Source organism: Macaca nemestrina, chromosome 6 (assembly GCF_043159975.1).
Source record: "Macaca nemestrina isolate mMacNem1 chromosome 6, mMacNem.hap1, whole genome shotgun sequence".
Lineage (NCBI taxonomy): Eukaryota > Metazoa > Chordata > Mammalia > Primates > Cercopithecidae > Macaca > Macaca nemestrina.
This window is the reverse complement of record NC_092130.1, coordinates 96477444-96505296: the sequence shown is the minus strand read 5'-3', so window position 1 is coordinate 96505296 and position 27853 is coordinate 96477444. Positions and strand designations below refer to the sequence as shown.

The 27853-nt window shown below is 37.7% G+C and overlaps 1 protein-coding gene across 4 annotated transcripts in view; it reads left to right on the top strand.

The window, feature by feature from the left end:
- The window catches only part of LOC105475072 (family with sequence similarity 151 member B), a 51767-nt gene extending 28064 nt beyond the window's left edge, over positions 1-23703 (top strand). For 3 of the 4 annotated variants that reach the window (XM_011730045.3, XM_011730044.3, XM_024790748.2), the window contains 3 exons: positions 3075-3292; positions 5418-5553; positions 20041-23703. In XM_011730045.3, the coding sequence (XP_011728347.1) occupies positions 3075-3292; positions 5418-5553; positions 20041-20200 (514 nt within the window). In that variant the 3' untranslated portion in view covers positions 20201-23703. Of the gene's footprint in view, positions 1-3074; positions 3293-5417; positions 5554-15363; positions 15760-20040 lie in introns of those variants that run through there. The other variant, XM_071098755.1, reaches the window with a different exon arrangement.
- The last annotated feature ends 4150 nt before the right edge of the window (positions 23704-27853 follow it).

Genomic DNA, 27853 nt, shown 5'->3' with positions numbered 1-27853 from the left:
TATTCCGACCAGGACTTTCCTCTTCGATGATCATCTTGGTGAAGCTTTGGCACTTCCTTATGGGAAACTTAGTACTAGTATATGTAAGAATTGAGAATGTTGGCCACTGTATTTTAAATTAGAATTACATGGAATTTATAGATTTAGAAGGATGTGTCTATTTTATAATCCATGCAGTATTGAGCTTTCCAGGCTGGGTCTGTTATTTCTTGTAGTATACAGCAGTCCTCTGTTATCTGCAGTTTCAGTAACCTGCAGTACACCATGGTCTAAAAGTGTTAAATGGAAAATTCCAGAAATAAGCAATTAATAAGTTTTAAATTGCACACCATTCTGAGCAATGTGATGAGATCTTGTACTTTCCCGTTCCATCCCACCTGGGATGTGACTCATCCCTTCCCTTTGTCCAGCGTATCCACATCGTATATGCTGCCCACCTATTAGTCACTTAATAGCCGTCACGGTTATCAGATTGACAGATCACAAGAAGAAGGGTGAGTAGGGTACAGTAAGCTATTTTGAGAGAGAGAGAGACACCACATTCATATAACTTTTATTATAGTATATTGTTATAATTGTTCTAACAAACTATAATTGTTATTACTAGTTTTTGTTGCTAATCTCTTACTGTGCCTAATTTATAAATTACACTTTATCAGAGATAGGTATGTGTAGGGAAAAAAATGCAGAGTACATATAGGGTTGGGTGCTATGTGGTTTCAGGCATCCCCTGGAGGTCTTGGAACATACTCCCTGCAGATAAGGGGGACTACTGTATATTTTATTTTGTTGTTTAGGAAAGTTTGTCCTCAGTCCTTTTTTCTCCCACAAAATGTTACACCTTTTCTTCCAGAAGAACTTTAAAATTACTTTGTCAAGTTTTAGAAAATAAGAACTACAATAAAAAGTTTTTGGTTCCTTAGTGAGGTTTTAAATTTGTTTAACTGCAGGCTTTGTTTTTCTTATTTAAGTTTCTGGTAAGGGAAAATATCATTATCCTTAGTCTACATTAGTGATAATTAAAACATTTACATATAGAATGAAATAAATGTATTAAATTCTTGCCTCACTATGTTCTTTGTCATAGTTCCTTATGTTTAACTGCAACAGTGCTTCGCATGTAGTAGGCACTTAGTAAACACTGGTGGAATTTCGATTTGTGGGAGAATCGCTGTTTCAAACTGGATTACAGGCGCGGTGGCTCATGCCTGTAATCCAGCACTTTGGGAGACCAAGGTGGGTGGATTACTTGAGGTCAGGAGTTCAAGACCAGCCTGGCCAACATGGTGAAACCCCATCTCTACTAAAAATACAAAAATTAGCTGGGTATGGTGGCACATGCCTGTAATCTCAGCTACTTGGGAGGCTGAGGCAGGAGAATGGCTTGAACCTGGGACGTGGAGGTTGCAGTGAGCCGAGATCACGCTGTTGCACTCCAGCCTGGGTGACAGAGCAAAACTCCATCTCAAAACAAACAAAAAAAAAAGAAACTGGATATTATCAGATGGAGAATCGATCTTAAACCACTCTATGGCAGCTTACTAAATTGAGAAAGCCTAAGAGGCTCCCTCCTGAAATGTAAACTGGAAATTAGTATTTAACCCAGATTCCATGGACACCAGATTTCTTAAGAAATCAGAGTCCTTTCTGGAAAAAGAGGAGCTTGGCAGGAGACATGCATGGATTAGTTCAAGGTTTGTCCTTACTCCACCTATGAAAAGCAGCACCTCCTGGGGGCTTGGCTGCTGCTGTGGGACTGACAGGCAAGCAAACTTTGGAGTCACAGGTACAAGTTGCTTGCTACCAAAAATGGAATTTTGTAGGAGGTACAGCGTTGGATCTCAGAATTGTGGTTTTAACATTGTGTTGACACAGGGCAAGGCAGGGAGAATTTAAAAGAGACAAATGGCAGCGTCTGAATTAAAGTCTGCAGAGTCCAGCATTAGGGTTTATTAATCCACTAAAATCTAGGCCCTCCATTCGGGGGCAGAAGAGTGAGAAGGAAATGTACCACATGGGAGCAGAGGGAAAGGGGCCAGAGGCTAAGGGATAGAGCCTGGGTTCCTCTGGTTTTAGTACATAGTATCCTTGCTCACTGGCAAACGTAACCCAATAAATAATAAGATTATTTAAATTTCTCCTCTTAGAGTAGACGGCCCAAATGGAGTGGAAAGAGGAGAGAGAGAAGTATAGATAGAAGTACTGCCGTCTCTTAGGAAGAGAGAGGGAACTGTGAGGAGGGGTTGGTGAGTGTTCTCCCCTCCAATATCCATCTCCAAAATTCTTAGCCTCCCATTACAATATTCACTACAAGGTAATTTTCTTATAAATGAACATAGGCAAGTAAAAATTATGGAAGCTGATTAAAACCCTACTGTTTCAAAGTCTTAGGTATCAGCTAGAATATATGTAGGGAAGTAAAAAGAGTGAAGTTGCTTTTTAAATTTAAACTAAAATATGCATGTTTCTAGTTTTCAGAAAAGGTTCTTACAATAAAAGAAGAAAAATGAAACAGAAACTTGAAGGAAATACTATAATTTTATATTTTGCAGTCATTTTTAGAATAGTGTTTATGTATCCAAACTCACCCAAGAATACATAAAGGACAGAAGCTACTTTTTTTCTCCAGGGTCATGAGCCTGAATTAGAGATACAGAGCTTGGATCCACTTGGGTATTTCATAAATGTGAATTTACAGGTTATTAAGAGTATTTCATTTATCTTATTTATACATTCTCTAACAAGTTAATATTTGTGTCTTTTTAAAAACTGTTTTCACACTAAGTGATTCTAATATGGAGTTTTGAAACCTCTATTTTGTCCACAAGTAGTGCCACTATTCATATACTTATAGACTGTTTAAGGTATATTCGTGAATAATAAGCACAATTCAATGTTTAGAGATATGGCATATGTTAGCTTTTCCCTCTGGTGCTATGTGATCTCTGATTTTATTTAACCCAGACATTATTGTATTTTTCTTACGAATTTGGAACATTAAGACCACTAGTCTAAAAGAATTTCTTTTTATTTTACCTAAGGAATCTCTCATTGACAACAAATTATGTTTTTAGTCTGGCAGCTGTAGAACCATCCATGATGCTCTTGGAAAATGTGAAGAGGCATCTGAAGCGCCCTGTATGGATTAATGCCGATATTCTTCCTGGTCCAAATGGAAATAGCAAAGTAATAGATGCAAAACCATTTTTAGACACCGTGACATTCTTCTTTCCAGATGTGACGTTTTCCCTGGGTTGGACAACAGGATGGCATCCTGAGAAAGTCAATGAAGGTAATAATTCTAATAATGTATTTCTTGTTGGTCAAATTAAAATATCCTCCAGGTATAAAAATATTATCTTTAATACAAAGCCCAAAACCCATTCGACAACATCTGAGCCTAATGGAAAAAAAGGCCTGACCCTTCAGGTATGTGTAGACCCTTCCGTCTGCTCTTTCAGATAGATGCCATGTTCACTGGTGATGCTGCAAATTTTAAGAGAGTTCATAGATTTATAGTCATATAAGTAAAGCTTTTTTTAGCAATCTCTTTCTAATTTTTAAAAACATAATTTTCCAGATTTTAAAGGAAAGTGGAATATTTCCCTTCTTTTTATCAGGAAATTAGCAGCTAAACTAACATATTCACTTAAGATTTCTGTAAAATGTTCCTTTACTGACTGACCAATATTTTTTACAACTTGCTTTTGATAGAGTATAGAGTTACTTAAAATAGATATATTCTGGCTGGGCGTGTTGGCTCCTGCCTATAATCGCCACACTTTGGGAGGCTGAGGTGGGCGGATCACCTGAGGTCAGGAGTTCGAGACCAACCTGGCCAACATGGCGAAACCCCGTCTCTACTAAAAATACAAAAGTTAGCCACGCATGGTAGCGCGTTCCTGTAGTCCCAGCTATAGCTACTCAGGAGGCTGAGGCAGGAGAATCGCTTGAACCCAGGAGGCGGAGGTTGCAGTGAGCCAAGATTGTGCCACTGCACTCCACCTGGACAATAGAGTGAGACTCTGTCCCCCAAAAAAAAAAATGTGTGTGTGTGTATATATATGTATTTATTTATTTATTATGTGTGTATATAGTTTATATATAAAGATGTATATTCTCTGTCCATATATATACTTTTTTTTTTGAAGTTGTTTAGAAACAAGTGTGTTTTCCACGTGGTTTTTTTTTTTTTTAAACAGAGTCTTGCTCTGTTTCCCAGGCTGGAGTGCAGTGATGTGATCTCAGCTCACTGCAACCTCCACCTCCCAGGTTCCTGGGTTCAAGTGATTCTTGTGCATCAGCCTCTTGAGTAGCTGGGATTACAGGTGTGTGCTACCACGCCCAGCTTATTTTTGTGTTTTTTTTTAGTAGAGATGGGGTTTCACCATGTTGGCCAGGCTGGTCTTGAACTCCTGACCTCCAGTGATCTGCCCACCTCAGCATCCCAAAGTGCTGGAATTACAGGCATGAGCCACTGCACCTGGCCTTTTTTTTTTTTTTTCTTTTTCTTTTTTAAGAAACAGGGTCTGGTTCTGTCACCCAGGCTGAGTGCAGTGGTACCATCATGGCTCACTGCAGCTTTGACCTCCTGGGCTCAAGCGATCCTCCCATCTCAGCCTCCAGAGTAGCTGGGACCACAGGCATACACCATCACACACAGCTAATTTTTAAATTTTTTGTAGAGATGAGGTCTCACTAAGTTGCCCAGGCTGGTTTCAAACTCCTGGGCTCAAGCGATCCTCCCACCTTGGCCTCCCAAAGTGCTGGGATTACAGGCATAAACCACCGTGCCTGGCCCCACAATGTCTTAACATGATTTAAATATATATATTTTTTGTATATATATATATATATAGAGAGAGAGAGAGAGAGAGAGAGTGTGTCAATTTTTTTTTTTACCACTATTTCTACTTTAAGTAAAATGTATAGGTAATTTGGGCAAGCCAAAAAGAAAATTGATTTGATGTTAACTATCACTTAAATAGCTAGTATATACCCCAAAGCTACCTTTTCTTGGAAAAGAAAATTTAACAAAAATAGAAAATCCAAGTTTACAGAGAATAATAATGATGCAGGTGTACCTAAAAGAAGAGCCTTAAAATCTTGAAAGTAAATAAAATCTAGTGGTGTAAATTTTCTTTTCTTATGCTTGAGTGATGAGTAAAACCTTTTTAATTCCTTAATTTTTTTGTTAAATTTGCTCTAGGTCACTTGTGGAATGATTTTTTATCTCCATTTTCCACTTAGTTTTTTTTCGCATTAAGTAGCACTTTAATTCACTTAGCATCCAAATGGAAAGTATTATGAATTACCTATGAATTATCTATGGTTTTACCTAATTGTAGGTAATTTAGTCTTTAATTGTCTTTCAAGATTTCAATCAGTAAGGTTAAATTTTTTTCTTTTCTTTTAAGGGTACAGTTGGACAATGGTGAAAGAGATGGAATATATATGTAATGAACTAAGTCAGCCCGTAACGTTCCCTGTCAGAGCAGCATTAGTCAGGCAGTCTTGTTCTCAGTTACTTTGGCTGTTAAAGCAATCAAGCAGGTATGTAATAGTTTAACAAATGTGTATGTGAGTGTGTATGAGAGACAGAGATAGAAAGGGCATGAAAATTGATTATTTAAGGGCAGTGTGTATGAGAGAAAGGTAGATGGAAAAAATGAAAACTGATGATATAAGCACACCGACTCTCTCACCAGATTGGAGCTCCTTGATGAACCCTAACTCACTTAACATCATATATTTTACCCCTATTCCTCACAAAAGTTTTTGTACATAGTAGGTGCTCAGTAAGTGTTAGCTGTCTTTTTCATTATGTTATACATTCACAAAAAGTGATGAATGGATAAATTAGCTTCTTTTTTAATTTCATCATAATTTCAGAAATCAGCCAGATGTGGTGGCTCACACCTGTAATCCCAGCACTTTGGGAGGCTGAGGCAGGAGGATCTCTTGAGCCCAGGAGTTTGAGATGAACCTGGGCAATTTAGTGAGAACTTGTCTTTACAAAAAAATTAAAAATTAGCCGAGCAAGGTGGCATGCGCCTGTAGTCTCAGCTATTCGGGAAGCTAAGGTGGGAGCATCACTTGAACCCGGGAGGTAGAGGCTTCAGTGAGCCAAGATCATACAAGTGTACTCCAGCCTAGGTGACAGAGCGAGACCCTGGCTCAAAAATAATAATACTTTCAGAAATCTTTTTTATATAAAAGTTTTAATATGTAATAAAAATTAGTTGGACCACCTATTGAATATTTAAATAGATTATAAAAGTACAGATATTAAAATTTTTATTATTTTGTTTTCTTTTAAGAGGTCAATCAGTAGAACAAAAGAAAAAGTCCAGAATCTGTCATGGAACTTAGTGTAGAAACAAGCTGACTTTTCAGATCTTTGGAGCAAGAAGTTCAACAACTGGTTTTGGGACAACAGGCTATGTAGGAAAAACAATGCTGACACCTTTGCTTATTCCTTGCTCCAAAATACATTCCCAATGAATTAAAGATTTGAACATCAAGCAGTAAATGCATAAAGAATAAACAGGGATGATTCCTTAAATATAGTTTCAGAATGGAGAAGACCTTTAGGCACAAAACCCGGAAACTGTAAAAGGAATTTTGATACATTTGAATCCATAAAAATGGAAAGCAACTACTAAAAAGGCCCCCAATGTGTATGTCAGAGAAATGTAAAGATTTCTGACAAATAAAAGATTTTTACAAATTACCCAGAAATAGGCCCAGTTTAATAATTCACTATATTGCAGAGAGTAGTAAAAGCAGACAATCATACATTTTTGGCTGGAGTGTAACCTGATCAGTAATTTCCTTGGAGAGAAATTTGGCATATACTCATGAATCTCACTATTGAGACCATGTCTTACTAATAGAAGTTCACATAAGCACAGACATAGGTACAAGGATATTCTGGTAGCATCATTTGTAGTAATAAAAGACTTGAAACATTCTAAGTATCTATCAGTCAGACACTGTTGAATAAATTATGGTACACCCGTATGATGGAATATTATATGTTACAGATAATGCAGTAGACCCTATGTTTTAATATGGAATGATCTGTAAGGTATATCATTAACTGAATAAATTAAGATGCAGAATGATAGGTATAGTATGATTCCATTTGCATGTGGGAAAATTGATGTGTAAAAATATTTATAGATAAATTGAGCTTAGAGTAGTTTGAATCAGTGGCTGCTAGCATTATGCTTAAAGAGGAATATTAGGTGATACCAGACACTATACCAATCAGATTCTTAGTTACAAACAATTATGGGGCAACTCTCATTGTTAAAGTATCCCATGATGCTATTTGACATTCTCTTTTTGCAAACACATCATCTATTTATTAACTCTGCCTCTAGTTTTGTTTGTTTTCATTAGTGTCAGAGAAGTGCACTGAAATCAAATAACATACTGTATTAATTTTTTAAAGATTATTATTGAAATTAAAGCATTACATTTAATTAAAATTTTCAATTCTCATGGAAAACGCTAGAATTTTTTAGAATATATCTTCTTACCCCCATTTGAGAAACATTTACAATATAGATGGACTCTGTTTTCTTGGAGACATAATACTCAGATAATCATGTGCACAAGTACCATAAGACTATGGCCACATTTATGAGAGAATTCAGACCAGCCTATATTCCATTTGGGTATATTTTGTTTCATTTTTAATGATGTCACATTGATTTTCACATAGTCATGTGTGTGATAAGAGCACCTAAAATCTATTCTCTTAGCAAATTTTTCAAATACAACAGTGTTAACTATAGTCCTCATACTGTCCATTAGATCTCTAGACTTAGTATCCTGTGTAACTGCAAGTTCATCTACTCGTTATCTTTTAAAGATACCTATTTACTCTCATTTTACTGGTTTTGAGAATCATATTTATCCTCCAAAGTTCTAGAGTCTGCTTGTTTTTCTAATTATTCCATAGAAAAAAACTACAGAACATTATCATTAGTTCTACAGACTTAGAGGTTCTTATATTGTTTGAGATAGGAAGGAAAAGTACATTTATTTTTTAAAAACTTAGCACCGAAGTATTTATGTAGACTACTTTTTATAGTAAAAGCAATGTAGGCCGATAACAGTGTTTCAGATAACAAAATCTGGATAATACAGTTCTACTTTAAAAGACTGAAGGTTAGAATTGCCTCTATGGTGGACCCAGGTGTTTTAATTTTGTTCCTAATAATTTTCTTATCTAATGTTTGTGAGATTACATGAAGACAGCAACCTTGCTTATCTTGATTATCCACAAATCTTCAGAATTTAAAACAATGCCCAGCACATCATAGGAATTTAATAAATAGTTATTAAATGGAAAAACCAAATGCATACAGGCACTGATTCGTCATAGAGGGCATTAGAAGCCTGTACTTTCTGGAGAAGTAGTTTTGGTGTTTAAATACAAAAATAGCTATAAAAGGCAGCATTAAGCAAAGAGGCTTAGAGGTTATTTTTGTTACTGTGGTGTCAAGTACCGCCTCAATCACCTTGTGATGTGTGCTAATGCAATTAGTAATACGAATAATATATTACAAAGAGGAGTAGCTTCTAGAGAAAGGATGCTTCTAAAAAGACAGCAATATCCCACCTTTAAACAAGAACCTCATTTTGAGTCAAGCAATTGTACATGAATGAATCTTGCAATGTCAAGAGAGCTATTTGAAATAAAAACACTATCACAATATTTCTGTGTCAGGGAACTCAATGAATGATGAACTGCCAATCCCTTTTTGCTTCTCATTTAAGTAGTTGGTGAATCCACTCTGCCATCACACCCATGAACCGTGGCGAAGTTTCAGTTTTTGACAGCATACCTGTTCAAAGAACAGGCTAAGTGTTTTTATTATAGAAATTTCAAAATACAGTAACTCAAACAGGAGAGAAGTTTATATTCCTCTCTCCAAACAGTCCAGACTCAGGAAGGTCTCAGGAGAGTAGAGGCTCTTCTCCAACGGTCATCTAGAGCGTAGGTTCATTCTGTCTTGTTCCTCTGCTAACCCTGGGAGTGTCAACATGCACATAAGTAGAAGCTGACATACACCATCACATTCCCGTTCCAGCCCACAAATGTTGAAAGAAAAAAAACGTACACCAGAGTAACTAAAATAACCTCTAAGGCTTTTTGCTTAATGCTGCCTTTTATAACTATTTTTGTCTTTAAACACCAAAACTGCTTCTCCAGAAAGTACAGACTTCTAATGCCCTCTATGATGAAACAGTGCCTGTATGCATAAATATATATATGTGTGTGTGTGTGTGTGTGTATGAAGGCATATACTAGGTGTATTTAGATGACCTGTGTATACTAGGAGTATTTATATTTTTATACTGGGGTGTGTGTGTATATATATATAAAATGCATATACATATATATGAAGGCTATAGATTCTGTATACAGTCATCTGTCAGTATATGTGGAGGATTGGTTCAAGGATGCTCAGCATATACCAAAATCGGCTCATTCTGAAGTTCCCAAGCTGTTCCTGTGGGACTTGAGTACACAGAAAGTCAACCTCCTTATACCCACATTTCAAATCCTGTAAATACTCTATGTCCATTCTCATTTGGTTGAAAAAATCAGTATATCAATGGACTCACTCAGTTCTAAACTGTGTTGTTCAAGAGTCAACTATACTGATACAGATATTGTGTCCAAATCTATATCCTAAATTATCTTAGCATTTTAAAAAATAGTCTTTCAGGGCCAGGTACAGTGTCTCATACCTGTAATCCTAGTACTTTGGGAAGCCAAGGTGGGCGGATCACCTGAGGTCATGAGTTCAAGACCAGCTTGGCCAAATGGTGAAACTCCATCTTTACTAAAATCCAAAAAAAAAAAAAAAATTAGCCATGCATGATGGCAGGTGCCTGTAATTCCAGCTACTTGGGAGGCTGAGACGGGGGAATCGCTTGAACTCGGGAGACGGTGGTTGCAGTGAGCCGAGATCTCACCACTGCACTCCAGCCTGTGCAGCTGAACAGGTCTCTGTCTAAAAATATATATATATAGTCTTTCAATTGATTTTCTTGAGTTTTCTAAGCAAAAAAATTTATTCTCTTCAAATAATGTTAACTTTTTTCAACTTTTGTATCTCTAATTTCTTTTTTATGATGGTTAATACCTCTAGAGTAGTGATTCTCAAGGTATTATCAGTAGTGGTGATTTGGCTCTCCAGCAGACAATGCCTGAGGATGTTTTTGATTGCCACACCAAAAGATGAGGGGTGGGGGGCAGGGATTCTATTGAACAACTAGTGGTAAAGGCCAGGGATTCCGCTTTAGACATCCTACATGGCACAGGACAGCTCCCACAGTAAAGAATTATCTAACTGAAATGTCAGTAGTCAACATTGAGAACTCTAGAACAGTGTTACATAATATTGCTAATAGTGCCCAAACATATCTTATTCTTACCTTTAAAAACAGCTTAGTATTCTGCAAAGATACTACAGAAGTACAGTCATGTATCGCTTTAAGATGGTGATACCTTCTGAGAAATTTTTCATTAGGTCATCTGGGCACAGTGGCTCAGGCCTGTAATCTTAGCACTTTGGGAGGCCGAGGTGGGTGGATCCCTTGAGGTCAGGAGTTTGAGACCAGCCTAGTCAACATAGTGAAACTCCATCTCTACTAAAAATACAAAAATTAGCTGGGTGTAGTGGCGCACATCTGTAATCTCAGCTACTCAGGAGGCTGAGGCAGGAGAATCGCTTGAACCTGGGAGGCAGAGGTTGCAGTGAGCCGAGATCATGCCACTGCACTTCAGCCTGGGAGGCAGAGCAAGACTCTGTCTCAAATACATGGAAATTACTACACAAATACATGGAAATTAAATAATATGTTCCTGAATGACCAGTGGGTCAATAAAGAAATTAATAAAGAAATTGAAAAATTTATTGAAACAAATGATAATGGAAACACAACATATCAAAACCTAGTAGATGCAGCAAAAGCCATACTAAGATGGAAATTTATAGCTATAAGTGCCTATTCAAAAATTTTTTTAACTTCAAATAACCTAACAGTGCATGCTAAAAACTAGAAAAGCAAGAGCAAACCAAACCCAAAATTAGTAGAAGAAAATAAATAATAAAGATCAGGCCAGACACAGTGGCTTACGCCTGTAATCCCAGCACTTTGGGAGGCCAAGGCAGTGAATTACCTGAGGTCAGGAGTTTGAGACCAGGCTGACCAACAAGGCGAAACCCTGTCTGTACTAAAAATACAAAAATTAGCTGGGCGTGGTGGCACACACCTGTAATCCCAGCTACTCGGGAGGCTGATGCAGGAGAATCAGTTGAACCTGGGCAGCAGAGATTGCAGTGAGCCGAAATCATACCACTGCACTCCAGTCTGGGCAACAGAGCAAGACTCCATTAAAAAAAAAAAAAGCAAAAATAAATGAAATTGAAATGAAGAAAACAGTACAAAAGATCAGTGAAACAAAAAGTTGGCTTTTTGAAAAGTTAAAGAAAACTGACAAATCTTTAGCTCTAGCCAGACTAAGAAAAAATAGAGAATCCAAATAAATAAAATCAGATACGAAAAAGGAGACATTACAGTTGATACTGCGGAAATCCGGAGAATTATTAGTGACTACTATGAGCAACTATATGCCAATAAACTGGAAAATCTAGAAGAAATGAACAAATCCCTAGAGTCATACAACCAACCAATACTGAACCATGAAGAGATCTAAAACCTGAACAGACCAATAACAAGTAATGAGATTGAAGCCATAAAAAGTCTTTCAGTAAAGAAAACCCTGGGACCCGATGGCTTTACTGTTGAATTCTACCAAACGTTTAAAGAGAGATAACATCAGTCCTATTCAAACTATCCAAAAAATAGAGGAGGAGGGAATACTTCTAAACTTATTCTACAAGGCCAGCATTACCCTGATACGAAAAACAAAGACATATTTAAAAAACAAACAAACAAACAAAAACTACAGGTCAATATTACTGATGAACATTGATGCAAAAATCCTCAGCAAAATACTAGCAACCTGAATTCACCAATACATTAAAAAGATCATTCATCATGACGAAGTGGGATTTATCCGAGGGATGCAAGAATGGTTCAACACATGTAAATCAATCACTGTGATACATCGTATCAACAGAATAAAGGACAAAAACCATATGATCATTTCAATTGATGCTGAAAAAACATTGGGTAAAATTCAACATGCCTTCGTGATAAAAACCCACAAAAAACTGGGTATGGAAGGAGCATGCCTTAACATAATAAAAGCTATGTACAACAGACCCACAGCTAGTATTATGCTAAGTGGGATAAATCTGAAAGCCTTTTCTCTAAGACCAGGAAGAAAACAAGGATGCCCAGTTTCACCATTGTTATTTAACATAGTAATAGAAGTCATAGGTAGAACAGTCAGCCAAGAAAGATATATAAAGGACATCCAAATCGTAAAGGAAGACATCAAATTATCCTTGTTTTCAGATGATATGATCTTATATTTGGAAAAACCTAAAGACTCCACAGAAAAAAACTATTAGAACTGATAAATTCAGTAAAGTTGCAGGATACAAAATCAGCATACAAAAATTACTAACATTTCTATACACCAACAGTGAACAATTAAAAAAGAAATGAGAAAAGTGATCCCACTTAGAATAGCCACAAATAAAATTAAATACCTAGAAGCTAACCAAAGAAGTAAAAGATCTCTATAATTAAAACTATAAAACACTGATACAAGAAATTGAAGAGGACACCCCAAAATGGAGAGATATTCCATGTTCATGGATTGGAAGAATTAATATTGTTAAAATATCCATACTACCTAAAGCAATCTACAGATTCAATGCAGTCTTATCAAAATTCCAATTACATTCTTCACAGAAATATAAAAAAAATCCTAAAATGTATAGGGAACCACAAAGATCCAGAATAGCCAAAGTTATCCTAAGCAAAATGAACAAAACTGGAAGAATCACATTTATCTGACTTCAAATTATACTACAGAGCTATAGTAACCAAAACAGCATGGTACTGGCATAAAAACAGACACAGAGACCAATGGGACAGAATTGAGAACCCAGAAACAAATGCACACACCTACAGTGTTCTCACAAAGCTGCCAGGAACATACACTGGGGAAATGAGTCTTTTCAGTAAATGGTGCAGGGAAAACTAGATAGCCATACGCAGAAGAATGAAACTAGACCCCTCTCTCCTACTATATACCAAAATGAAATCAAAATGGATTAAAGACTTAAATCTAAGACCTCAAACTATGAAACTACTACAATAAAACATTGGGGAAACCCTTCAAGACATTGGTCTTGGCAAAGATTTCTTTAGTAATACCCCGCAAGCAAGGTAGCCAAAGCAAAAATGGACAAATGGGATCACATCAACTCATAAAGCTTCTGTACAGCAAAGGAAATGGTCAACAAAGTGAAGAAACAATGTACAGAATGGGAGAAAACTTTTGCAAACTACCCATCTAACAAGGGATTAATAACTAGAATATGTAAGTAGCACAAACTACTGGAAAAAAATCTAATCTGATTTTTAAATGGGTGAAAGATTTGAATAGACATTTCTCAAAAAAAGACACACAAATGGCAAACAGGCATATGAAAAGGTGCTCAACATCATTGATTATCAGGGAAATGCAAATCAAAATTACGATAAGATATCATCACACCCCAATTAAAATGGCTTTTATCCAAAAGACAGGCAGTAAATGCTGGCAGGGATGTGGAGAAAAGGGAACCCTGGTGTGCTGTTGGTATGAGGATTTCAGGGGTTTTTTTTTGTTTTTTGTTTTGTTTTGTTTTGTTTTGTTTTTGTTTGAGATGGAGTCTCACTGGGTTGCTCAGGCTGGAGTGCAATGGCACGATCTCGGCTCACTGCAAGCTCTGCCTCCCAGGTTCAAGCGATTCTCCTGCCTCAGCTTCCCAAGTGGCTGGAATTACAGGTGCCTGCCACCATGCCCAGTTAATTTTTTTTTTCATATTTTTAGTAGAGACAGCGTTTCACCACCCTGGCCAGGCTGGTCTCAAACTCCTGACCTCAGGCTATCCGCCCACCTTGGCCTCCCAAAGTGCTGGGATTACAGGCATAAGCCACCATGCCCAGCCAGGTTTTAGTTTTTTGAGGAAAAAACTATACATAGAGCTACCGTACGATCCAGCAATCTCACTGCCTGGTATGTAAACAAAAGAAAGGAAATCAGTATATTGGAGAGATAGCTTTACTTCCATGTTTGTTGCAGCACTGTTCACAATACCCCAGATTTGAAAGCAACCAAAGTGTTCATCAACAGATGAATAGAGGCCGGGCGCGGTGGCTCAAGCCTGTAATCCCAGCACTTTGGGAGGCCGAGGCGGGCGGATCACAAGGTCAGGAGATCGAGACCACAGTGAAACCCCGTCTCTACTAAAAATACAAAAAATTAGCCGGGCGCGGTGGCGGGCACCTGTAGTCCTAGCTACTCAGGAGGCTGAGGCAGGAGAATGGCGTGAACCCAGGAGGCGGAGCTTGCAGTGAGCCGAGATCGCGCCACTGCACTCCAGCCTGGGCAACAGCGTGAGACTCCGTCTCAAAAAAAAAACAAAAAAAAAAAAAAAAAAAAAACAGATGAATAGATTAAAATATATATATGGTACTTATACACAATGGAATATATAAGATCTCAGCCATAAAAAAGAATGAGATCCTGTCATTTACAACAACATGGATAGAACTGGAGATCATTATGCTAAGTGAAATAAACCAGACACAGAAAGATAAACATCTCATGTTCTTATTTATTTGTGGGTTCTAAAAATTGGAGCAGTTGAACCCATGGAGATGGGGAGTAGGAGGGTGGTTTACCAGAGGCTGGGATAGGTAGTGGTGGTGGGTGTTCAGGGGGGGGGTGTGAATGGCTAATGAGCATGAAAAAATAGTTTGAATGAATAAGGCCTAATATGTGATAGCACAGCAGGGTGACTATAGTTCATTTAATTGTACATGTAAACATAACTAAAAGAGTATAATTGAACTGTTTGTAACACAAAGGATAAATATCTGAGGGGATGGGAACCCCATTTTTCAAGTGATCATTACGTAATACATCCCTGTATCAAAAATCTCATGTACCCCATAAATATATATACCTACTATCTACCCACTAAAATTAAAAGTAAGTGAGCCTCTGCCCATTTTCCAATTCCTGTTGCTCCTGGACTAATCAACCTTGCTGATCCCTTCAGCGTTCTGGGTGGGGTGAGAGGAAGAGCAGCATCCCACATGGGTAGTGAAGCTAGGTGCTTACTTCACTCTTACGTTTCCTCGTAGGAGAACACACAGGCCAAGGAGATCTTTGTTGGCACTGAACTGTCCTGCCTTAGAGGAGGGGTAATGTGGGTAAAGTGAAAAGTTTTACCTTCCTCAATGTGTCTATTCCAGATTTTGTGTGTGTGTACACTCCAATGTAGTAGCGGAGTCTTTCCACTGGACTCCTGGGTTCCCACAAAGGTACTTTTAACCATGAGTTGTTGTCAAAATCAGTGTTTCGGCCAGGCACAGTGGCTCATGCGTGTAATCCCAGCACTTTGGGAGGCTGAGGCGGGTGGATCACAAGGTCAGGAGATCAAGACCATCCTGGCTAACATGGTGAAACCCCGTCTCTACTAAAAAGAATACAAAAAATATTAGCCGGGCGGTGGCGGTGGGCGCCTGTAGTCCCAGCTACTTGGGAGGCTGAGGCAGGAGAATGGCGTAAACCCGGGAGATGGAGCTTGCAGTGAGCCGAGATTGTGCCACTGCACTCCAGCCTGGGTGACAAAGCGAGACTCTGTCTCAAAAAAAAAAAAAAAGAAAAGAAAAAAAAATCAGTGTTTCAGTAGGGTAGACAAGGGATAAAAGCTCCTATTCTGCAGTTTTACTCATGTTACATGTCTTCCTGTAATAACACCTTGGCTATAACTCAGTTATGTACCTGTACTTAGTTACAGGTAAAGCTGGGAAATGTAGATTTTATTTTGTACAACCTTGTGTCTGGTTAGAATTCAGGAGTTTGTTAGAAAGAAAAAGGAGAATGGTTATTGGAGTAAAAGTACCAGCTTCTGTCATACATTAATAAAACATTATTAATGTTATTTTATTTAAGTGTTTTGTGTGTTACTTTTTTTCTTTTAAAAGTATTTTAAATTTAATTTTTCAAACAAAAAAATTAATTCAAAAGCTTAATGGAATAAAGACTTACACTGTGAAAAGCCTTTCTCTCATCTACCCAGTCTTCCTGCCCAATGTCACTAACTACAATAGTTAGTTTCTTTATACATATAAGAGTAAGTGTAAATATAACTTCTTAATTTCCCCTCCTTTTTACTTTTATCTTTATTATTAATTTTTTTTTTTTTGAGATGGAGTCTCGCTCTGTTGCCCAGGCTGGAGTGCAGTGGCCAGATCTCTAGCTGGGACTACAGGCGCCCGCCACCTCGCCCGGCTAGTTTTTTGTATTTTTTTAGTAGAGACGGGGTTTCACCACGTTAGCCAGGATGGTCTCGATCTCCTGACCTCGTGATCCGCCCGTCTCAGCCTCCCAAAGTGCTGGGATTACAGGCTTGAGCCACCGTGCCCGGCCATTTTTTTGTTTTGTTTTGTTTGTTTTGTTTTTGAGACGGAATCTCACTCTGTCACCAGACTGGAGTTCAGTGGTGCAATCTTGGGTCATTGCAACCTCTATCTCCCAGATTCAAGTGATTCTCCTGCCTCAGCCTCCCGAGTAGCTGGGACTACAGGTGGGCGCCACCATATCCAGCTAATTTTTTGTATTTTTAGTGGAGACAGGGTTTCACCATGTTGGCCAGGATGGTCTTGATCTCTTGACTTCATGATCCACCCACCTCTGCCTCCCAAAGTCCTGAGATTACAGGCGTGAGCCACCACACTCAGCCTATTTTATTTATTTATTTATTTATTTATTTATTTGAGATGGAGTCTTGCTCTGTTGCCCAGACTGGAGTGCAGTGGCAGGATCTTGGCTCACTGCAACCTCTGCTTCCTGGGTTCAAGTGATTCTCATGTCTCAGCCTCCCTAGGAGCTGGGTTTGCAGGCACCTGCCACCATACCCACCTAATTTTTTTTTTAATCTTTAGTGGAGACAAGGTTTCGCCACATTGGCCAGGCTGGTCTTGATTGCCTGACCTCAAGTGGTCCGCTACCTCAGCCTCCCAAACTGCTGGGATTACAGGCGTGGGCCACCCCGCCTGGCCCCCCTCATTTTTAAAACAAAAGATAGTATGTCATACACCTTGCTTCTTGATTCTGTTCTTTTCTTTGCTTTTTTTTTCTTTTCCTTCCTCTTTTTTTTTTTTTTTAACTTAACAATACATCGTGGAGCTCTTTCTGAAGTAAACTTTCTTGATTTTCTTTCCTAGGTGCATGACATGTATGTATGTACTATAATTGACTTAACAAGCCTCATTTTGATGGGCATTTGGCCTATTTCTAATGTTTTATATTACATTGTTTTCATGAATAACCTTATTATAAATGTTTTCATATGTACAAATATATGTCATCTCCAACTCTTAAAGTATTTTTGTCTATTTCCTCATCTACCTTCATAGTTTTTGCTTTTTAAATGTTTATGATATGCTATATGTTGTGTACACATTTATATCTATTTTCTCTTCATTAAGAATTATACCTTTACCATGGTGTTCTTGGTCTTATTTAATGATTTTTTTTAACCTCAATTCACATTTTCTTTTTGTTTGCTTTGAATAACTTTGCTTTATCCTTTATTTGAAAAGTAACTTAATGGAGTTTTGGTTTTTTACTGTTTGTTTGTTTGTTTGTTTGTTTGTTTTCTTTTTTTGAGACAGAGTCTAACTCTGTAGCCCAAGCTGGAGTGCAGTGGCACTATCTCGGCTCACTGGAACCTCCACCTCCAAGTCTCAAGCGATTCCCGTGCCTCAGCCTCCCGAGTTAATGGGACTACAGGCACGCGCCACCACGCCCAGCTAATTTTTTGTGTTTTAGTAGAGACTTGGTTTCACCGTGTTACCCAGGGTGGTCTCAAGCCCCTGAGCTCAGGCAATTGGCCCGCCTCGGCCTCCCAAAGTGCTGGGATTACAGGCATGAGACACCGCGCCCTGCCTTTTATTTTTTTCTTTTTTTTTTTTACTGTCTTTTCTAGGAGTGATTTATGATTATTTTTCAAAAGTTTTAAATTTACAGAAAAGTTGCAAAAACTACCACATTTCCTTCACCCAGATTCCCCAATTGTGAACATTTTCCTGCATTTGTCCATTATTTCTCTATACATATATAATTTTCTGTTTATGTTTTTCTGCATGAGCCTCGTTATCCGTAAGTACTCCAGAGGATACCACCCCGAAGGACAGCTTCTGTATTACCATCATGCAGCCTCCCAGTCAGGAAGTCAGCATTGGTACAACAGTACCATCCAGTCCACAGACCCCATTCAGATTCTGCCAACCATTGCAACAATACCTCTTTTCCTCTTCTGATCCGGAAAACCCTCCAAGAACATGCATTGAATTTAGTTATCACATCTCCTCAGCCTACTTCACTCTGTAATAGTTCCTGTTTCCTTCTCTGTCATATACTTAACAATCTTAAAGATCATGGAAACTTGAAAGGAGAGGAGATTGTGATAGAGCAGTAACACCAAGGTGCTTCCTCAACTGCTGGTCATGTTCTATTTGCACTGGAGTTCACTTTATAATAATCTGATAAAATTTATATTTATGTTTTATGTACTTTTTTCTATGTGTGTTATTTCACAATAAAGATGGTTAAAAAATGAAGTTTGAGAATTAATATCAATGAATACAATTTAAGATACCCTCAGGCAATGGTTTTTCCATTTCAGTCTAAATAGAATTAAGTGAATATTAAAAGAGGCAAAATAATACTGGGAAGCTCTTCTTTTTACCTAAATGATCATAACCATGTCTTTTCATAAGATTTGTCACTGTGGTGCCCAGATAAAGTAATAAAGATTCCATTTTAGCAAAAAATGTAGGTTTCAGAACTAATTTTCATTTTTCATTTTCTGTGTCCCTGAGCTATAGTTTAAAATTCTTTTTGGTTTGTAATATGATACTGCTGTGGGGCAATATCCAAATTGCTTTCCTCTGCTGCATTTCCAGAATGGTGTCACCATCCTATAAGGGCAGGAATATGTCAATATGACAGGAAAATATGCCTTGGTTAGGCAGTTCTTCCTTATCATTAGCAGAAAAAATGCTTTGGAAATTTTTCCCTGGATTCTGACAAGCTTACAGGGAATATAAATATGAAACTGCTTAACAGCTTTGCATTTCCCTAGACTTGAATGCAACAGTAGTAGTGTCACCAGAAGAAATGAAAGTATACAGTTTAAGTAACATTAACACTCTGAGCATATTCTTACATCCATAATGAATTTACATAGGTTGTTGGTTTTCAGCTCATCAGATAAAGATCTAAATGTATTCTATTTGTCATTCTTAGTGGTATCTCTTGGCATTCTTGTATCTCATACAAAAACCTCCAAAAGAAACAGCAGGGCCTCCATACATGACTCTGAGTGTTGTAGATGTCAGTGACATTTGTGTCTCTTCACAATCCCTTCCCATTGTGCTTTTCACTCTGACGAGGCTCCTGAACAAACCCAGGTTACAGATTCCTCCATCAGCAACACAATCTCTTCTATTCCTTTTTCCAAAATTAGACCCATTTCCCATGCCACCCGTCTGGTTTCTTAGTCCATTTAACATTCTTGCAATTCAGATAGAGCAGTTATGTCATTTAGACAACAGCAGTATGAATGTTTTTTGTCTCTAGTCCCTCTTCATGAAAGAATGGAATATGAAAGTACAGTTACACCGTTGCTGATTAATTTTTTCGTCTGAGTGAATTTGAGTTAGAGATAAATGAAAGTATTTAGGCTTATTGGAATGAGTCATCACTTTCTTCCACTTTTAACTATATAATTCTGTTTTATTTCAATGCAGGTACAGCCTGACTATTTGGACTGGAAAAAATGATAACTATTCCATTGAAGATTTACTTTACATTAGAGACCATTTTGACAAAAAACAAGTTTTCTATGACATCTTGGAACCACAAAACCATGAATTTAAACAAGCTATTGGAATCAAAGTTAATCTCTAAGAAGAAGATTCTCCTCAATTATTTCCTGTGTTTTGGTTTCATAATCCTCTCCATTGGTCTGAATTAATTACCATATAAATTATGGTTATTGGTTTACGTTCCAAGTCATCTAATCAAGAAACGTTTACTGTGTGCTTACTCTGTGGGCATATGTCCTTATAATAATGCACTTACATAAAAGATTTGGAAAGAAGAGAGTTATTTCCACACGTGGCCTAGTCTAATAATAATTCAGGAAAATGATACTCTACACCCCTTTATAAAAAATAGTTTTGATAAACTAAAGATGATTGGCAGAATCCACATGTTATAAAACAGGTATAAACCACATGTGCTTGGCACTTGCATTACAGAGATTATGAAAAATATGGTACTCTCTTTTCCTTTTTTCCTAGAAAACTGTTTTTTTTTCAGAGATAATAAAAAAGGAAGAGAGTTTTTAAAGTGTGTTTAATTTTCACAGGGGTGAGCAGCTGTCTTATATCAAGATTAATCCATTTCCTGAAACTATTAGATCTAGAATTTCCATGTCATTGGGAAGCATGCTAGTGGCTAAATATTTTTTTGTATTTCTTATTTCTATAGTATCTGATTTATAGTGAACAATATACTATTGGAGAGCAGTTTTAGTCTTTGTAATATATCATTTGTTTTCCAAGTTTCTTACTGCCACCACCTTCATTCAGGTCCTTGTTCTACTAGTAGAATTTTATGAAATACTTTTTTCATGGCTCATTGCTCACACTCTACTCAGAGATAACCTGATTTTTTCTGCTAAACAAAACTTTCTTTTCTTTTTCTTTTTTTGTTTTATTTTATTATTAATATTGGGTGTTTTGTTTGTTTGTTTGTTTGTTTTTTTGTTTTTTTTGAGACAGAGTCTTGCTCTGTTGCCCAGGCCGGAGTGCAGTGGTGCGATCTTGGCTCACTGCAACCTCTGTCTCCTGGGTTCAGCCCCCTGAGTAGCTGGGACTACAGACAGTTGTGCGCCACCACACCCAGCTAATTTTTGTATTTTTAGTAGAGATGGGGTTTCACCATGTTGGCCAGGCTGGTCTCAAACTCCTGACTTCAGGTGATCCACCCACCTTGGCCTCCCAAAGTGCTGGATTGCCGGTGTGAGCCACCACGCCCAGCCAAAACTTTCTTAAATACCTCTTTCTTTATGCCAAATCAAAAACCTTCAAGGGCTTAAACTCAATTTTACTCAGTTTTCGTCTTTCAAGACCCTTCATAATGCAGTCCCACCTAAAAGTCAATTTGCTGTGCTCCAACACAGTTACTCATTTAAAAAATTTATTCAACATCAATGGTTTCTAAATCCTACTTTAACCATTAATCTTAACTATTTAGTTATGTTCACTAATTGACGCGTGCATGTTAACTATGTCTCCTCAGCTAGACTGTAGATTCCTTTATGGCAAAGGTTCATGCTTAAGTATCTTTTACAGTGTCTGGCATAGTCCTGAGAAAAACATCCAGAAAAATATGTTGCTGCGTTGATTTATTAACAAGTAATTTACTAGTGAATGTCGTAAAATATGTAATTTGCCTTTTGTTAATCAACCGTTTTTCTCCTAGAGAATAAGGTAGTTCTATATAGAGAAAAGAGCTTGGGTTTTGAAATCAGACAGGTTTTCTTGACAGCCCCACCTCTATCCCGTACTAGCCATAGACTTTGGGAAATCTTTAATGCCATTGACTCCAGGCTCACTTGTCTATAAAACAGAGGTGGGGGAAGGGTTGTTGTGAGGATTATGTGAGATTCATGTAATAGAGACATCTAGCTCAATGACATAGCGAATGCTCAGCAAAGTTACTCTTCTTTTAGACTTATCCTGTGATCATGTCCATTATAGATAGATAGCACTAAGAGATACAACATGAAACACTGTAGACCTGCAAATACTTAAAGGCAATTGTAGTATTTCCACTTGAAAATTCAGCTCTAGTCAAATGGAATCCTTCTTGTCAAATCATACATAACCTAAAACTTTACTATCCATGGCTGTTTGCCAAAGACAAAAGGTGCAATTTCATTATAAAATTTCAACAACTGCTATAGAAAATAATTTTTAAAATTATAGTAAAAAAGTAATTTATGAATTTTCTACAAAGACCATGCATTACTAAAGACAAGTGAATTTATAAATAAACTGCCTTTTGTTGAAGTTCGAAGTAAAACTCACTTGTCCGGAATATTATTTTTACTACGTAATTGTCCTACCTTTGATAATATTTTTTAAAATATTAGTATTATGGTATAAAATTATATATTGAGAAATCTATAAGCCTGATATCACTTAGATTAATTTTTTTTTTTTGAGACAGAGTCTCACTCTGTCACCCAGACTGGAGTGCAGTGGCACAATCTCGGCTCACTGCAACCTCCACCTCCCGGGTTCAAGTGATTTTCATCCCTCAGCCTCCCAAGTAGCTGGGATTACAGGACTGTGCCATCATGCCTGGCTAATTTTTGAATTTTTAGTAGACAGGGTTTTGCCATGTCGGCCAGGCTGGTCTGGAACTCCTGGCCTCATGGGATCTGTCCGCCTTGGCCTACCAAAGGGCGGGGATCCAGCCTCACTTAGATTAATATTTAAAGGTATATTTTAAACTGTTGTCAGGAACAAAAACACATAAGAGAATTATAAAATGTATTCTGTTGAAAAGTAAAATTTTAATAGCTATCCATATGGGAAAAAATAACCTTGGTCCCTACCTTATGCCATATAGAAATAATTTGAGATGGATCTTAGGCCAAAATGTCAAAGCTAAAACCTTAATGCATTTAGAAGAGAATAAGAGAGAATGTTTTCAGGACTTTGGGGTAGGCGTAGGTTTCTTGTAACCCAGAAAACACTAGCCATAAAAGGAAACGTTGATAAATGGACTTTATCAAAACTTAAAACTTCTCAGAAAAGACACCATTGACACATATCTGACAAAGTGTGTATTACTCCTGTAAACTATAAGAAAAAATCCCAAAAAACTGACTAAAAATGGGCAAAAGACTTGAACAGATACTTCACACACAAAATAATTCAAATGGCCAAAAGAATATGAAAAGGAATTCAACAGCATTACTTATTCAGGAAAGGCAAGTTTAAGCCACAGTAAATGCCAGTACATACCTACCAGAAAGGTTAATATTATAAGGACTAAAAACACCTTTTAGGAAAAAAAGGAAAACAGTTTGGGAGTTTCTAATAAAGATAAGTATATCTCTACCTTAAGACCCAGCCACTCTATCTATAGCCATATACTCAAGAGAAAAGTGCTTATATGTTTGCTTTAAAAGACTTGTAAAAGAATGTTCATAAAAACTTTATCCTTAATAGCAAAAAACTGGAAACAACCCCAATTTTCATCAGTAAGAGAATTTATAAATAATGGTAGATTCATACAATGAAATTACTACACAGCACTGAAACAGTTTGAACTGATATAACAATAAAGATGATTATTAACAACATCATGCAAAAAAAAAAAGCAGGCACAAATGAATACATATTATCTGGATCCATTTATATGAATTTCAAGAATAGTAAAAACTAATATATGGTGCTAGAAGTCAGAATAGTAGTAACTTATGTGGTTCTGTGGGGTTTTGTCTGGGATGGAGCATGTTGGAACTTTTTTGGGTGTTGAAAATGTTCTGTATCTTGTTCTGGGGGGTGGTTATTTTGATGTGTACATAGGCAAGGCAAAAAACATTGAGTTGTAACATTTAATATTTGTGCATTTTACTGTATGTAAATTATATATCCATTTTCAATAATATTTTTAAAGGCCTTGATGTACAGAAATCCAATAGAATACTATGCAGAAACTGAAAGTTTGACTTTTTTTAGTTTTTCATTTTTTTTTGAGACAGTGTCTCACTCTGTTGCCCAGACGGGAGTGCAGTGGAGTGATCTCAGCTCACTGCAACCTCCACCTCCCAGGTTCAAGCAATTCTTCTGCCTCAGCCTCCTGAATAGCTGAGATTACAGGCATGTGCCACTACAACCAGCCAATTTTTTTGTACTTTTAGTAGAGATGGGGTTTCACCGTGTTGACCAGACTGGTCTCGAACTCCTGACCTCAGCTGATCTGCCCGCCTCGGCCTCCTAAAGTGCTGAAATTACAGGCATGAGCCACTGCATCCGGCCCAACCTTTATTAACGTGGGAAGATGTTACAGCATACTGCAGGTTGTAAAAGAGCATATATATGGCTGGATACGGTAACGCATGCCTGTAATCCCAGCACTTTAGGAGGCCAAGGTGGGCAGATCACAAGGTCAAGAGTTCAAGGCCAGCCTGGTCATCATAGTGAAACCCTGTCTCTACTAAAAATACAAAAAATTAGCTGGGCGTGGTGGCGGGCACCTGTAATCCCAGCTGCTGAGGAGGCTGAGGCAGGAGAATCGCTTGAACCCGGGAGGTTGAGGTTGCAGTGAGCAGAGATCACACCATTACACTCCAGCCTAGGTGACAGTGTGAGACTCCATCTCAAAAAAAAAAAAAAAAAAAAGCATATATATGATGTAATAAAAGTGTATATCTTTGTATGTATAGAAAGTTTTTGCAAAGAAGTTCAAATGCACAACATAATGGTTAAGTGCCACCTATTTGTCCCCTCTAAGTTGATGTCTAATATAGTGATGTTGAGATCACATAGCATCCAAAGGCTATTTCCCAAGACTGGCAGAGCAATCCTAATTCCAGAAGAGACTTTAATAAGAAAATCAATTGTTCAAAAATTCAAAGGCTTTTAATAGAGTGGCTTATTGTCCTGTGAGTGGTATAATTTGTTAATTAGCCGGGTATGTACTTATCCAGTGGGAAATGATTAAAAGTAATTTGGAACAGTTTTTAATTTGCTTCTTTGTTGGAGTTGGGGTCATGGGTTTTATTTTGTTTTGTTTTGTTTTTGTTTGTTTTTTCTGTAATTACAAAGAAAATTAAGTACCTAGTCAATATATAGACACATGCTGTATCTCTGACCTTGTTATTTAGGGCAAGATCCAAGGGAGCTCCCAGACCTAAGCAGCAGGAGCTTGGGCTCCAGTGTCCTAGTGTTCCACATCAATGTTACTCTTACTCTTCATAGTAATTACCTCTTTATATCCATCAGCCTTTGGTCTGGGGAACCAGCTTGTCCAGCCACCTGTATCTTTCATGACGGAATCTCATGTCAAGACGTCACAGCTCAGTAGGGACTTGGGGGGTAGATGGGGGAGCGAAGGGGCAGGCATCTAAACAATGTCTGATATGCTGAGGCTGTGCAAATAATTCCATAGTTGTCCCTATGTAATTCAGAAATGGAGCTTACAGTAATCTAGTCTTGGGAGAGAGACCTGTAAATGATAAGTTGAATATTTGCTAAAACTCCTATGATGGAATAACACATGGCTTGTGGAGTAGTCCCCAAAGAGACAGCCGTCTGTTTTAATTGGGAGGGAACACGAGCCGTGTCTTGAAAGATGAGTAAGATTCACCGGGTAGACTGACAGGGGAAGGACCTTTCAGACCCAGGCACCTGAGCCACGCGGGAAAGAGCCTGATCAACCTGCTCAGAAATGTTTCTGGGGCCATGACACTGTGAGACACGAACCAGATTTATTTTCTGTAGTAAGGAGTTGGCTGCTTTTCTTAGGGAGTGGGAGTTATTATACTACTTTAATTAGGGAAGCATTATTATCAGTTTTAAATGTTAGAAAAGTGATTATGATGGTGAGAAGGAGGAAATCGATTGGGAGATTTGGAATCCTCAAAGTGAAAGAAGATGAAGGCCTGAATTAAGGAGACACCAAAAGGGGATGGAGAGGCTCAAGAAATAAAGGTTATGGACGGGCGTGGTGGCTCACGCCTGTAATCCCAGAGCTTTGGGAGGCTGAGGCGGGTGGATCACAAGGTCAGGAGTTCAAGACCAGCCTGGCCAATATGGTGAAACCACGTCTCTACTAAAAATACAAAAATTAGTTGGGCATGGTGGCGCACGCCTGTAGTCCCAGCTACTCAGGAGGCTGAGGCAGAAGAACTGCTTGAATCTGGGAGGCAGAGGTTGCAGTGAGCCGAGATTGCACCACTGCACTCCAGCCTGGGTGACAGAGTGGGACTCCATCTCAAAAAAAAAAAAAAAAAAAAAAAAGAAAGGAAAAGAAAAGAAAAAGTAAAGGTTAAAAAGGAATAATTTGTAGTTGAATGAGTAGTATGGGGGAGAGGGAGGAGTCTAGTATTTTTAGGTTGGGTGACAGAGTGTTAAGATAATACCACTGACCCCATCAGGATGGAAAAGAGCCAGGTGTGGCTATATTTCTCAATGGCTCTTTGATGTTACTTCATACCAACTTGGAAAGAAAAATGAAAATCCTATCCGCCTGACCCTGAACTCACTCTAAGATACTCTTTAAAAAAAAAAAAAAAAATGTAATCCTGCCAGTTTCTTTTTTTCTTTTTTAATTTTTTATTTTCATAGGTTTTTGGGAAATATGTGGTATTTGGTTACATGAGTAAGTTCTTTAGTGGTGATTTGTGAGATTTTGGTGCACCTATCTCCCGAGCAGTGTACACTGAACCCAATTTGTAGTCTTTTATCCCTCACCCCTTTCCCACCTTTTCCCTGAGTCCCCAAAGTCCATTGTATTATTCTTATGCCTTTGCATCCTCATAGCTTAGCTCCTACTTATGAGTGAGAACATACAATGTTTGGTTTTCCATTCCTGAGTTATTTCACTTAGAATAATAGTTTCCAATCCCTTCCAGGTTGCCGTGAATGCCATTAATTCACATTCCTTTTCATGGCTGAGTAGTATTTCTCATACATATATATACACACACACACTCATATATATATATAAAACAGTTTACTATGCACTAATTGATTGATGGGCATCTGAGTTGGTTCCACATTTTTGCAATTGCGAATTGTGCTGCTATAAATATGCATGTGCAAGTATCTTTTTTGTATAATGACTTTTCTTCTTCTGGGTAGATACCCAGTAGTGGGATTGCTGGATCAAATGGTAGTTCTACTTTTAGTTCTTTAAGAACTCTCCACATTGTTTTCCATAGTGGTTGTACTAGTTTACATTCCCACCAGCAGTGTAGAAGTGTTCTCTTTTCACTGCAACCACGCCAACATCTGTTATTTTTTGATTTTTTGATTATGGCCATGTTTGCAGGAATGAGGTGGTATTGCATTGTGGTTTTGATATGCATTTTCCTGATCATTAGTGATGTTGAGCATCACTAATGGGCCCTTAGCCCACTTTTTGATAGGATTGTTTGCTTTTTTTCTTGCTAATTTGTTTGAGTTCATGGTAGATGCTGGACATTAGTCCTTTGTCATATGTATAGACTGTGAAGATTTTCTCCCACTCTGTGGGTTGTCTGTTTACTCTGCTGTCTGTTCCTTTTGTTGTGCAAAAGCTCTTTTGTTTAATTAAGTCTCAGCTATTTATCTTTGTTTTTATTGTATTTGCTTTTGGGTTCTTGGTCATGAAATCTTTGCCTAAGCCAATGTCTAGAAGGATTTTTCCGATGCTCTTCTAGAATTTTTGTAGTTTCAAGTCTTAGATTTGAGTCCTTGATCTACCTTGAGTTGATTTTTGTGTAAAGTGAGAGATGAGGATCCAATTTCATTCTTCTACATGTGGCTTGCCAAT